Genomic DNA, 14,223 nt, shown 5'->3' on the forward strand with positions numbered 1-14,223 from the left:
TTTCCTTTTCAATGTCGCCACTGAAAGCTGTCACTAACCCCACCTTCCTTCTTCTCATTGCTATAAATCATCAATAGTTTTCTCTCTTCATACCGTCATTCTTCTTTCTCAGCTCGCAAAGGTGGACCTCCACTATTATCCTCACATTTCCTTTCTTCCTTATTGTTTCTGACTTATGTTTCTTCTTTTGCAGAGATTTGCTCCGTGGAGAAATTAAAATGGACTCATCTTATATATGTTTGAGCTTGGAACTCATTGTAAGTATTGTTTTTCCTTCATTTCCTTTTTTTAACTTCATCTTCTCCCGCTAAAGTAGCCGTGGAGATACCAAAATGATCCTGATTTCCTTCTCTGTGGAGATCTCCCTCATCCATAATTTTTCATCCGACTTCAGGGACCTCGCTTTTTGCTAAAAGATTTTTTTAAAGTTAAGTTATCAACCCAATGTCCTGATAATAAACAAATGCACCTGTGTCAAATACTAAAAATAAAATAAAAATAGTCAGCATATTTTTCAATACATACAAAATCTTCTAAATAAAAGTTGAGTTGTCTTCAGACCCTACTCTTTTGTCTCGTCAAATTTTTCCCTTTATATATAAAATATATATTCCTAATACTTGTCCTTCGTCTCTACTTTCGCCTCCTCACCCTAAAATGATGAATATAAGAGTAAAAAAAAAATATTAAGGATAAAACGTGCAACATGCTATGTTGAAGTACTATTGCATTCGTTGTAAATAACTCTTTCCTTCAAATTAATTCCTATCATGCGATACAAAAGTGATTTTAAGGATGATTGAGTATAAAATCCCCACAAGTATGTTACTTTTATGTTCATCATTTAAATAAAGGTAAAAAGAAAGAAAGTATATGTTTTTCTATTATATTGGAAAAAGCTTGTTTCAACATGTCTGTTTTATTGAAATTTGAGGATGTCTTTGTCTTTTTGTGCTCCACTATTGCCACATGTCTTGTAGAGGGGTCTTTTTGTGTTTATTAGTTTGGTTTGCTTCATGAGCTTTATTGCTTCCAAAGAAATTGTTATTGGCTTTATGACAGAAAATAAACGCGCATAGAGATGATAGAGGAAATAAATGAAATATATGTCAATAATTAACAAGGAAATAAATATATTTTTTTTGGTCAAAAAATTAAAAGAAAAAAAGTTTAAAATTTAAGAAAAGAAGATAAATAATAATGCTCATAATGAGATATACCATCTCACTTTTTTTATTAACCAATTTTATTATTATATATAGATTATAGACTATCAATGCTTTATTTATAAATACGATTATTAAATCTTTATTCATAATATAATTATATTTCTTATCCTATCTTAATTTATTGATTTTAGCTTATAAACTAATTTAAAAAAAGTCAATCCAAATAAAAATAATGGAAAATGCTCAAATATGCCATCGAATTTTGAGAAAAAACTCATCGTCATCCGTTAAAAGTTTGGCTTATCTATGCCATATTCGTTTGAGAAAAAGGCTCATTCATGCCATTATTTATTAACTAAAAACAGTTATAGTTTTGCAATTTATTTTTTACACGTGGTCGATTATGATCATCCACCTCATTAATTAAATCATTTTTTAAAAAGGAAAAAAGTTCAAATATGACATCGAACTTTTAAGAAAAAGTTCATCTATGTCATCTGTTAAAAGTTTAGTTCATCTATGTCATTTTAATTAGCAAATAATCATATGAATAAATCGTTTCTCAAATAAAAATGACATAGATGAATCAAACTTTTAAGAGACGATATAAATGAATATTTTCTTAAAATTCGATGGCAAATAAATTGGCACGAAGAAAGTAGAAAGAACTCCAGAGTGTGACACAACTTATAAAAAGTACAAGCTGTGGCAGTAACTAATTGGCTGAAAATATGAATAAACACGCAAAAGAGTCGGCGTTTGCCGTACTAAGCAAAATAGGAAAAATCCCCAAAAGAAGGAAGTAGCGATTTTCGCGTTGTAATAAACGCCGGAAGATCTACAACAAGATAAAGTAATCCCGCCCCTACCGAATCCGAGCCTTCACTGACTTTCTCTCTTAATACTTAGCAGTTACGCTTTTACCTCATTTGACTCACTCTCTCGACAGAACGAAGAATCTGCTTCACTCTACGACTGTTACAAGGTACGATTTGAATCTTCATTTTCAAGATATTCTCTTTTGACTTCACTTTGATTGCTGAAATTTGATTATTATTTTTTGTGGTTGGCGGTGGTGTAGTTTTGCAGATCAGATGGCGGAAGGAGGAAATGCGTCGAGGTATGTGAAATTGACGAAAGATCAAGCGCCTCGCGAGGACATTAAGCCTGGGGAGCTTAATCAGCCTATTGATGTCCCTCAGGTTTTGTTCTTTCTATCATCTGTTTGTATTTTATCGAAATCCTGTTGCCGGTTGATGTAGAATTTTGATCTATTTCGGACTTAGCTACTGTGCCCGGTGTAGCAAATTGCGTTAGATCGAAGTGACTAACACTCGGTATGTTTGGTGATTGATCTGGTAACATGATCCTGTGGTTGCATTTTGAGTCTTTGGTGAACATTGATTGTAATTATTTTTTTCTAATTAGCTAGCTTGCACACTCCTCAACGGATCCACCGGACAGTCTGCTGCAACCAACAGGCAGAAGTATTTGATAAACCTGTGTATTGAGGTTGGAGCATTAGGCTCACACTAAGTGCCCTTGCTGCAAACTTTGCTTGTATTTTTATCCAACTTTATCTGATATGACCAGATCTGCAGTTCAACATTAGGCTCATTATAGATGATGAAGGATTTCTTTGCGGAGGTTTAGAATTATTTATAGACACCAAAAGTTTTGGAATTACCTCTAGGCTCTAATAACTCAATTAGAGCTACATTTCTTGTTTAATTGTGGTATTTACAAATTCAATTGTAAGACCTAAGAACAACAACAACAAACCCAGTGCAATCCCACAAAGTAGGGTATGAAATGGAGAGGGTAGAACTTACACCACCTTACCGCTAACTTAGAAGACCTAATTACAAACACTTAAATTGGTAGTGTTGTTAGTGTCATTTTTCCAATGTATCAAATTGTGTGCTTTGAAAGATCAAACCAACTTACTACTTCGAAAGGATTTTTTGGCGTCAACAGGAACAGAATTCTGTACATATGTTGCTCCACTATTGATGCTTTTCTCATTTTAACATAATTTCCAATGAGAAGTAGTAGGGGGAAAACTTATTTGTTTGATTAAAGAGGCTGAAGTGTCCATTCCTTCCATGAGTTATTGATTTTAAGCATTAACAGGCAGCTGGATTCTCCCACTTTCTTCTCTCTTTAGTACATTATGTTTCCATCAATCAAAACGCATCAGTATAATCCTTACACTAGAAATTCTATTTGAGTCTATCTAATCCTCAGCTTGTCAGTTTAATGCATATGCACCTATACAAGGAATAAGTAAAGGGACTTAGCGTTTTATGTCCGCGCAGTCTGATTGTGATAGATCGTAGCCAATTAAACATCTAGGTTCCAGTTAAGGTGAAGCCTACAATACATTGGTCAGGCAAGACCTTTATTTTGTTCAACACAAATTCTTATTTTTACATTCAAGCTATGATGATATAACACATTTCTAACCTGTTAATCTTGTAAAAACTCCGAGTTTGAGAAGAACTTATTTGGTTGTTATTAAGGGAGCTCAATAAATTTACCTGTTATGTTACACATGGTAATAAGTCTCGGAAGGGGGGGGGGGGGGTAATTTAATTCTGAAAAAAGGCCAATGGTGAATTTAGGGGCTAGATACAATATAAAGTGGTAAGCAGTGATCATACATGTTGCCCTTGAATATGTTGGTACCGTCCATACGTATGGTTTACCTTGTTGGTAATTGGTACAGAAGGAAATTTAGTTAAAGGTGAGAAAAGGCCTCTTGCAATCTTTCTTCAGGGTTATTTTTCTTATCTTTAGCATATTCATGTCTTTGCAAATTTATTATTTGAGTCCTTCTACTAGAGTTGAAAGATGAGAATAATTGGGCCTGGGGTGTAAATTCGTAAATATTTCTATTATCATAAAGATTGACGGGTCAATCTTGGCTTTTGAGCTTCTGTGTAAGTGTCATAATTTATCTTAGCTTGTTTATCTATCCAAACTGATAGTAGCTAATGAACATTAAAAGATGGTGCAAATCAGATTGCAAGAAGTAGTGCCATAGAATTCAAATTTAAGTCGTAAAATTGCTTCAAATCTCTTGCATCTTGGTTAATATCTTATGGCTTGTTGCTGGTGAGTCTTGGTTGTTTTTTGTTCTAGTTTATGTTATGTTATAGTTTTCAGCTTCCATGTTGTACTTCTCTAGATTTACATAATATTCCAAGAAAATTTTGGCAGTATGTGCTGGCTGGATGGTTAACAGTTAACTTATGCTGGAAGCTCGTGTAATAATTTCCAGGTGGCAGAAGTATCTCAATATACATTTCAATTTTTGTTATAAATGTGCCACTCCAACTCCTGAGTAATTCCCTGAATGGTCACTCAAGTTTTGAAATATCCTATAAAAATCACTTTTTGTCTCTTTTAGACAATAAAGTCACTCAAATATGACTATTTTCCTCAAAAGATACTAAATACTTCAAAAATATACTTCTTTCCTAGTTGATATGTCATGTCATTAAAGCCTCATTATTTTTAGTAATGAGCTTATTTGACTCATCAAACACATTTTAAACCAAATTCATACTTTATAATACCCAATCAAATATGATTCGGTTAAAAAATGACAAATGAATCAAATCATACTTTGTATTAAGTCACTATAAGTTCAACCAAAGATCATATTTATTGAACCAAATCATACTTCCTACGGATAAGGATAAAAAAAATACCCCTGATATATTGAAAATGGCTCATATGGTCCGTTAATATTTTTTTTGGATGACCGTGGTGTTCGAACCAGCTTGCACACACCTCGACTAATTCCACTAGATACCTTTGACCTCCCACCTAGCAACATGTACAAGGTAACTCTATCCAACAAGGTTAAGACAGATGAGAAGAGATCACTAAGTGTTTTTTGTCTCTGATGAGATCTCACCCATGTCGTTGGCCACTAACACCCTTGGGTGCTGTATGGTCCATTAGTCTTTAGATTTGAAAATACCCCTAACATTTTTTTGGCTCAAATATTCCCTGAAACTACCAAAGCAGCTTGGGGTAAATTTTGAGTCTTTAAAATAGTGACTTGGCATGTCCTAAATTTGCCATTAGTATTAAATTTAAAATTCACCCATTTATTAAAGAATACCCAACTCCAATGGATTCTGACCCTGTAACCCATTTAAAAAAATTAAACCCAAGTTCTTCCTTATAACTTTATTACTTATTTAATTAGGATCACAGTTTATTAACAGCTAGCTAGAGTTTAGTTATACTTATTTAATTAGGATCACAATTTATTAACAGCTAGCTAGAATTTTAGGTAAATAATTGTTTTACATTTTAGTTAAGCTGCCATGCTTATAAACTAAGCAAATGAATAAACCATCTTTGGCTCTACTAATTAAAGATGGTTTTTAATAGTAGATTTTCAACACTATAATTAGGATTCCTTTGCCGATTCTGAACCGAGTCATGGTTGATCAGGTATAAGATATGAGCTCATTAAATGAGTTTTATGAGTTAAGTAAATTTATTATTTAAAAAGGCTTTAATGACATGTCATGCCAACTAGAAGAGAAGGAGGCTTTTGAACTGTTTAGCATTTTTTGAGGAAAATATTGATAGTTGAGTGGCTTTATTGTCCTTAGGGGTGGCAAAATCAAACCCAACCCGTCCAACCTACCCAATCCGTTTAAGTTTGGGTGGGTTATTGACTCACCCAAATAGTGGTGGAGCTAGAAATTTTATTGGCTGTCAAAATAAAACAAAAAAATGTTGTGTTATTTGAGATTCGAACCCGGAACTCCTTCATTTAAATGGATACTTATTACCACTACGCCAAAGGGATAACTTTTGTCAAGGGTGTCTAACTTTAAATATATATCCTTTAAATGTAGAATTTGACATATATATATCCTTTAAATGTATAATTTGACATATATATATATGTATACAGCGTAATTTTTCAACGAAGGATGTCTAGTTGGACACCCTGGGGTAGCTATAGCTACGCCCCTCACCCAAATTAGCTCAACTTGTTTCAGCCCTTCCATTTCAACCCATTAAAAAGTAGGTCGATATGTAACCCAAATTGACTAATGAGAAATTTTGTCAAAATATTTAACTCTTTGTTTAATTTGATATGTTACATATAGTCATAATAAAGAAAACTAATAATTTTATTAGGTACGAAGTCTTTAAAAATCAATTAAAACTTAAGAAAAATTGGGTTGGTTGGGTTATAACCCATTTGACCCAAGTATATTTGGGTTGGATTGGGTCTTGAGCTGTTTGTTGTCTTGAGACATTTTGACCCACCCAATTGCCACCCCTAATTGTCCAAAAAAATGAGTTTTGTTGGATATTTCTAAAACTTGGGTGATCATTTAGGATATTTCAAATATCTTATCTTATATTGCATTGTTGCCACCCTCTCTCTTCCTGTTCTTCTATTCTCTTTTTGTTTAATACTTGGGTGACCATTTAGGATATTCCAAATTTCTTATCTTATATTACAATGCTGCCACCCTTTATCTTCATGTTCTTCTATTCTTTTTCTGCTTCTCGTCAGCGATTTCCAAATTTTAACCCATCAAACCTGTCCCATGCTTAGTGCGACATCAAAATTTGTTGCCATAGCATAACTTTATTTATTACTTAATTTTCCTCAGTTGTATCAGAACATAATTCAAACTAGAGATTAGTTTTGTAGAAAACTATTGCTTCGGCGTTTGAAGCGCTTCATCGATGAAGTCATTCAAGCGAGGAAGCGATGTGAAGACATATCGCTTGATAAATGTATGCGCTTCAAATAATGACACGCCATGTGATCTCGACAAGAAGCGTTCAGTTCTTGAAGCTAGGTGTTGGATTAGTAAAAAAAAAAGGGACAGCCCGGTGTACAAAGCATCCCATGTTAGTAGGGTATGGGAAAGGACCGCACCCCGAGGGGTGTGATGTAGATAACCTACCCTAATGCAAGCATTAGTGGCTGCTTCCACAACTTGAACCCGTGATATATAGGTCACGGGGTTCGATTAATATCGTTGTTATTGTATATTGAATACCAAAAGATGTATTTTTTTCCCCTACTCATAATTTTTTTTAATTAATTTCCCCTTATATTCCAATTTGTTTCTCTTATTTTCCTTTTTAGTCTGTTTGAAAAAAATGTCTCTTCCCTTTTTTGCTGACTCTTTAATTCCAACTTTTCACATGACATATTTAAGACCACAAGATTAGACATTTTGCTACACTGTACATATCTTTAGTTTAAGACCACAAATTTCAAAAGTCTTTTTTACTTTGTTAATATCCATGTCAAGTCAAAATCGGACAAATAAATTGATACAGAGGGAGTATATTATTGCAGCTTGATCATTGTAGTACTGCATTAATTAATATATATGGTAGGTACTTTTTAATGTTGTGAATTGTGCTATTTACTTCTCGTTTTTCACTTTAAGTCCCAAGGACCTTGTTACTCTTTTGCACCTTATGCCTTAGTAGCACTGCTATATATATTGACTTAGTTGCCATCTATCTTTAAGTAAAACATTTTTATGAAGTAAGGTACAATTTTAATAAATTCTACCAAGGAGGTTCTTAAAACCTTCAGAAGGGAGCGTTGGGTTTATCTTAATAGTTAGAGCATCATAGCCCCCAAGGCCTAGCTCAAGTGGCAAAAGGTGGAGGATTTGTGGCTTAGGTCGCAGGTTCAAGCCTCACACCATGCAAAGGAATCCCAGTATTTAAGTGGAGAAGGGTAGAGGGGGGGCGGGCCCATTATCCACCGAGTTTAGAAGGCTGTGACTGGTCCAAAGGGCGGGTCACAGACGGATTTCTCGGTTATAAAAAAAAATAAAAAAAGTTTAGAGCATCATAGCTTCCAAAAATCCATAAGAAGGCTGTGTTGTCTAGCATAGTGTGTCTACACCATGAATACAGGGAGTGTAGATAACTATTACTTTACAAAAGAAGAATGTCTCGTCATTTCCTAGTACTATTTGTTCTTCCTTCTCCAACCAATGGTCCACATGATTCATAATGGATAGTGTTCAAAGTTTGCTTCTTTCCTTCTCAATCCTTTCTCTGTGCCAGTAAGATAGTAGACTTCTCACATCTTGGGGCATCATCTAAAAAAACTTCAAAAATATTCAAGAGGAAAGACCAAATCTGCCAATTGAATTTGCAATGAAAGAGGAGATGATTGCTGGTTTCCAATGAACCTCCACACAAAAAATACGTAGTGCAAAGTGAGTAAGCTCATCTCTATAATGCTACTTGGGTTAGACGTCTTTTGCTGCTAACCATCCAAAGCAAGCTTCTGTTGGCTGCCTTTGCTTTCCATAGTATGTTCCAAGGCCAGTTGATCTCCCAGCTCCTTGATTTGCAGCAGAGAGGAGTAGTTTTTTTTACTGAATATCATCCATTTTTGCTGGTTGAAACAAAACTAAGAACCCCCTCTTGTTAACATCAGGAGAGATATGCCACGAGTAATTCAATTTCATCCCGTATCCAATTATTTAAACCCCTTCTAAAATGTAACTTCCATTTTGGGAGTAAATTGAAATTGCATAGTGGATATGTGCAGTCACAAGATGCATATATTGGAAAGTTGTATCAGACTATATTGTGCAATATGCATCATGGACAGGAGGAAACTTGCTGCTAAGCTATAGACAGCTATTCTGCATAAGAAAGCATTCAGACAAATTTCTTTGTAGTTTTGTGAAATTTTCTGCAAATTGGCTGTGTTAGCTGATTTTAGTGAAATACTGGCAGACTTTATTGGCTCCTTTTACAAACTTCTCCATCAAATTGTTAGTGGTACTTGTACTGTTGTTTCATCCTCCTTTATCTTGCTTTCTATTGCTAATGTCACGTGTCATCCACTTGATTGGGCAGCTAGCTGGTCGGAAGTGCCATGAGTGTGGACAACCTCTGCCTGAGAGTTTTGAGCCTCCTGCAGATGAGCCTTGGACAACTGGGATTTTTGGATGTGCAGAAGACAAAGATAGCTGTAAGTTCTTTTTTTGTACTTAGCATTGCCCTATAAACAATTGGCAGTCTTCTCCAGTGCTGTTTATTATCTACTTGTTGCATTATTCCTGAGGCTTGAAATGGTGTTGGGACAGATGATGAATGGTATCTGAATTCTGAAACTGCCATGATGTGATATAACTTTGGAAGTGTTGATCTTTGTGTTCTTCCAATGTAACTCAATTTATCTGCAATATATATTTGCATCTATTCGCTTGTAAGTGTTTTATAGTGCATTTTTTAAGTTGGAGCTATTTCTTTTTGTAAGCAACACTGCAACAGTTATTACTTGTCTGCTACAGAAAGCTGTGAAAACTCAGGATTCACAGTATCTAAAAACAACTAGTGCTGTTTATCTTGATTCATCATCTGTAGCTTCATTACACTCTCATGTCCTGTTTTTATATTTTTAACCAAAACAAAGGTGGTTTTTTAAATCACCCAAGGGTGTGTTCTAGTGGTCAATTGAGTGGTGGGTCAAAACCTTGGTGACAAGGTTCAAATACGAAGAAGGCAGCCCAGTGCACAAAGCATCCTGCCTTCATGGATGACCAACCTAGCATAAACAACAAATACTAGGTGATATCGTTTCTTCATGGTGGATAGAGTTATTACCTCGTACTTGTGCCGATGGGAGGTAGCAGGTACCCGGTGGAATAATCAAGGAGCGTGAAAACAGACTCAGACAATGCCATTATTAAGGAAAGAATAAGACAAAGGTGGTCTTTCTGAGACTTAAATCTCCAGATCCAATTATGGCTGACCAAGTGTGGTTAGTTTGTCCATCTGTCTTGCAAGTGGCTGGCGGTTTCACATGAATACAGTATGTGTGCCTTGATCTTGATGACCAATCTGGTTTTTGCTTACTACACATTAAACTGGTCTTAAGAGATGAACTCTAGGGCTAAAGCTGCTAATTGTTTATCTTTTGATTAATTCATCTGAATTAGATTTGAAACTATACAAGCTGGATAAGCATACTCTTTGTAGTAAAGTGACATTAATCTTTGAGTAGTGGATGGATACCTTTTTAATCTGCAAAAAATATGTTTTCTGTTAAGCTAGTCATGTGGTCGTTTACTATTTTGTTGGGCTTGATTTCTGGCATTCCCTAGCATCTCTGAATAAATATTTGCATCACATTCTTGATTATGATTTATGAGGCATGCATTTTGTGTCAGTTTATGTGTCATGCTGCTTCTGACTCTAATTGTTGATTACCTGTATAGGCTGGAGAGGACTTTTCTGCCCATGTGTCTTGTTTGGGCATAATGTTGAGAGCCTACGAGACGATGATACTCCTTGGTCTACTCCTTGCATTTGTCATGCCATTTTCATTGAGGGTGGAATTGCTGTTGCAGCTGCAACAGCAGCATTTCATGGTATTGATCCAAGGACGTCATTCCTCATCTGTGAAGGTTTATTATTTAGTTGGTGGATGTGTGGCATATACACTGGTCTGGTTCGTCAGTCACTGCAGAAGAAGTATCATCTCAAGGTAGTCAATTTTTCCTGTATCATATCCGATATAATGCATAATTGGCTTCAATTTCTCAACTCTTGGCCTTGATTAATTTGATCGACAGTTATTTATATACACCAAAATAAAAAAAAGAACCTGTCCTAGCAAAATTTGGTGTTTGATAATTTTTGTAGATAGCTCTGAACCAATTTTTTTTTAATAGGCGTTGGACTTATACTGTCTCAACTCTCAAAACCAACTGTAATTTCTTGTGGTTTTCTGAAAAAGGCATTTAAAGTATATTATTGATTAGATATAATGTGTTTCAAGTGAGAAAATGAAATCTGGCACCTCATCAATTCTTCCTGAGTTCACTGCTAGGCCATGCGACAGATTTCATATCTACAGCTAATATTGCAAATGTGCAGAGTAACAGGCTTTTGTGTCAGATAGTACCTCATATTACATGCTACTTTCTTAACATGCAGAATTCCCCCTGCGACCCCTGCATGGTGCATTGCTGCCTGCACTGGTGTGCCTTATGCCAGGAGCACCGGGAGATGAAGAGTCGTCTGTCAGATAACGTTGCCATGCAAATGACAATAGTTAACCCTCCACCTGTTCAGGAGATGAATGCTGCTGTCGACAACCGAGAATCTGGACCATCCTCTGCAAATGGGGTCAATCAAACTAACCTCGAGATGCAAGCTCTATGAAGGTTGTTCATCGTTGCTGTCAACTTGGTAAATCAGGTATAGTTGAAACAAGGTGTATTCTGCTACTGGCAGAGTCAGATTTGGAGCTATGTTTATACAGATGAAAATGGAAAAAAGAAAGATTGTCTTTTTTTAAGGGGTATGGTTCATCATGCATATAAATTTTTTTGGTGAAACGTGGTGTTTCGTGTTCAGGAAGAAGTTAGTGGATGGGCTTTTTAGACGCACAAACTAGGCTATTATAATGTTTTTTGTTATCTGCTGAAAATGCTCATGACGTTAAAGTTCTTGAACTACATTATGTCATAGGTACCACCCAATCAATTTTCTTTTGTTCTTTATATATAGCACATTCATATGTTCTTATATATTTAGGGTGCGTTTGGTATGAAAGGAAATGTTTTTCAATTTTCTCATGTTTGGTTGGGTTAAATGCTTTGGAAAATGTTTTTCAAATCAACTCATTTTTCTCAAATTTAAGGAAAATAACTTCCCTTCAAAACTTAAGGAAAACATTTTCCAAAACTATTTTTCAATTTCAAATTACAATTACTTTTTTGTTGAAAAAATCAATTTATTTTGTCCCTACCCTCAAATCAGCCCCCCAAAAATAATAATTTTAAAGCTTGTTTTTAAATTCAATTTTTTTACCCCACCCCCTCCCAAAAAAATATTAAAAATTGTTTTTGAAAGATATTTCTAATTTTTATTTTTTATTTTTTTACACCCCACCCACTACCCTCGGCCCCCATCAGCCCCCTATCAACCCCCTATCAGCCCCCCAACCCCCTTCAAAAAGAAAAAAAAATTAAGTTTGTTTTTAAAAAATAATTTCAACTTCAAATTTTTATTTTTTCATCCCGATCCTCAATCACCCACCCCCTCCCCAGCCAGCCCTCCCTCCCCCCTCCAAAAAAAATTGAGTTTGGTTTTAAAAAATATTTTCAACTTCAAAATTTTATTTTTTCACCCCTACACTGGACCCCCAACCCACCAACCCCCTACTCGCCACCCCTACCCCCAAAAAAAATAAATTTAAGTTTGTTTTTAAAAAATATTTTCAACTTTAAAATTTTATTTTTTCACCATACCCTTGACCCCCCCACCCAGCCCACCCCACTACCAACCCCCCCTCCTCCAAAAAAAAAAAAATTCTAAGTTTGTTTTTTAAAAAAAAAATTCAACTTCAAAATTTCATTTTTTCACCATAACCTCGACCCCCCGCCCCCACCCACACCCCATCCAGCCCACCCCACTACCACCCCCCCCTCTCAAAAAAAAAATTAAGTTTATTTTTAAAAAATATTTTCAACTTCAAAATTTCATTTTTCACCCTACCTTTGACCTCCCCCACCCACCTCGTACCCAACCCCCCCTACCAGCCCCCCACTCCTCCCCACCCAAAAATAATAATTTAAGTTTGTTTTTAAAAAATATTTTCAATTTAAAATTTTCATTTTTTCACCCCTACCCTCGACCCTCCACCCACGCACCTCCCTACCACCCCCCACCACCACTCCCAAAAAATAATTTAGGGGTAAAAAAAATGAAATTTTGAAATTGAAAATATTTTTTAAAAACAAACTTAAATTTTTTTTTGGGGGGTGGGGGGTCGAGAGTAGGGGTGAAAAAATGAAATTTTGAAATTGAAAATATTTTTTTAAAACAAACTTAAATTTTTCTTTTTGGGTGGGGGGGGGGGGCGAGGGTAGGGGTGAAAAAAATGAAATTTTGAAGTTGAATTTAAAAAAAAAAAACAAACTTAAATTTTTATTTTTTGGGAAGGGGGGGGGGGGTTGTAGGGGAGTGGGTGGGTGGGGGGTCGAGTGTACAGTGAAAAAATAAAATTTTGAAGTTGAAAATATTTTTTAAAAACAAACTCAATATTTTTTATTTTTTTTTGGGGGGGGGGAAGGTGGTCGAGGATCGGGATGAAAAAAATAAAAATTTGAAGTTGATAATATTTTTTAAAAACAAACTTAATTTTTTTTTTTGAAGGGGGTGGGGGGTGATAGGGTAGGAGGTAAAAAATTGAAATTAGAAATATCTTTTGGAAGAGAGTTTTGAAAAATGTTTTCCTTAAGTTTTGAAGGGAAGTCATTTTCCTTAAATTTGAGGAAAATGAGTTGATTTGGAAAACATTTAACCCAACCAAACATGAGAAAATTGAAAAACATTTTCCGAAAAATATTTTCCTTCATACCAAACACACCCTTAGTTCCGTCTCTTTTTCCTTACTCATTATTGTCACTGCCCCCAGCCTCTTGATCCCCAAATGAAAAGTACGTGCAAAATGGAACTATTTAGAGATTTTACGCAGGTGTTAAGTTCCATGCGTGCCGAGGAAACACAAAAGTTGTGCAACACTTCAGAAAGCATAAGGACGATCCCTTTTTCCCAACAAAATGGATTTTAATTACTAATAAGATCTTGTATAGCTCGCATATTCTGATACTATTTATTTTCTTATTGAGTGTTACATTCTATTTTATTTTATGAAGGAGAATATTTTTCATGAAAAATGTTTTTTTTTTGGAAAATCAGTTGGATTTTTATTTATTTTCTTGTGTGATAATTAAGCAAAACGATATTATTTTAAGAGTATTTATATGTAAAAAAAACTATAGGAGGGGTGGGGAGTGGGCTGGTCAAAGGTGTAGGGTTTAGGGGTTTTGACTGGGTGGGAGGATATATAGAATATAGAACTTGTTTTTTCTATTTTCACTTTACCTCCCGAAATAGGATAGAATAACTTATTTAACTTGTCTCCTAAATAAATACATACAAATTATAAAGAAAGAATGTTCAAGAAAGTTCTTGCAAGTCCAAATATGTTTGGACTGGG

General features: G+C 35.1%; 1 protein-coding gene across 1 annotated transcript; it reads left to right on the top strand.

Annotated features, from left to right (window-relative positions):
* The first annotated feature begins 2,216 nt into the window (after positions 1–2,216).
* Positions 2,217–11,719, top strand: LOC125823152 (cell number regulator 6-like). The gene is made up of 4 exons (XM_049502576.1): positions 2,217–2,371; positions 9,066–9,180; positions 10,430–10,698; positions 11,151–11,719. The coding sequence occupies exons 1-4, from the start codon at positions 2,264–2,266 to the stop codon at positions 11,376–11,378; spliced, it is 720 nt and encodes a 239-aa protein (XP_049358533.1). The 5' UTR covers positions 2,217–2,263; the 3' UTR covers positions 11,379–11,719.
* The last annotated feature ends 2,504 nt before the right edge of the window (positions 11,720–14,223 follow it).

The sequence above is a fragment of the Solanum verrucosum genome, unplaced genomic scaffold (assembly GCF_900185275.1).
Source record: "Solanum verrucosum unplaced genomic scaffold, falcon-dt-bn FXZP01000199.1, whole genome shotgun sequence".
NCBI classification, from domain to species: domain Eukaryota; kingdom Viridiplantae; phylum Streptophyta; class Magnoliopsida; order Solanales; family Solanaceae; genus Solanum; species Solanum verrucosum.

Excerpts from the sequence above, each read along its gene's own strand:
- LOC125823152 (XM_049502576.1), top strand. The coding sequence starts at position 2,264 with ATGGCGGAAGGAGGAAATGCGTCGAGGTATGTGAAATTGACGAAAGAT. Across the intron at positions 2,372-9,065 it reads AGCCTATTGATGTCCCTCAG|CTAGCTGGTCGGAAGTGCCA; the intron begins GTTTTGTTCTTT and ends TTGATTGGGCAG. Across the intron at positions 9,181-10,429 it reads TGCAGAAGACAAAGATAGCT|GCTGGAGAGGACTTTTCTGC; the intron begins GTAAGTTCTTTT and ends TTACCTGTATAG.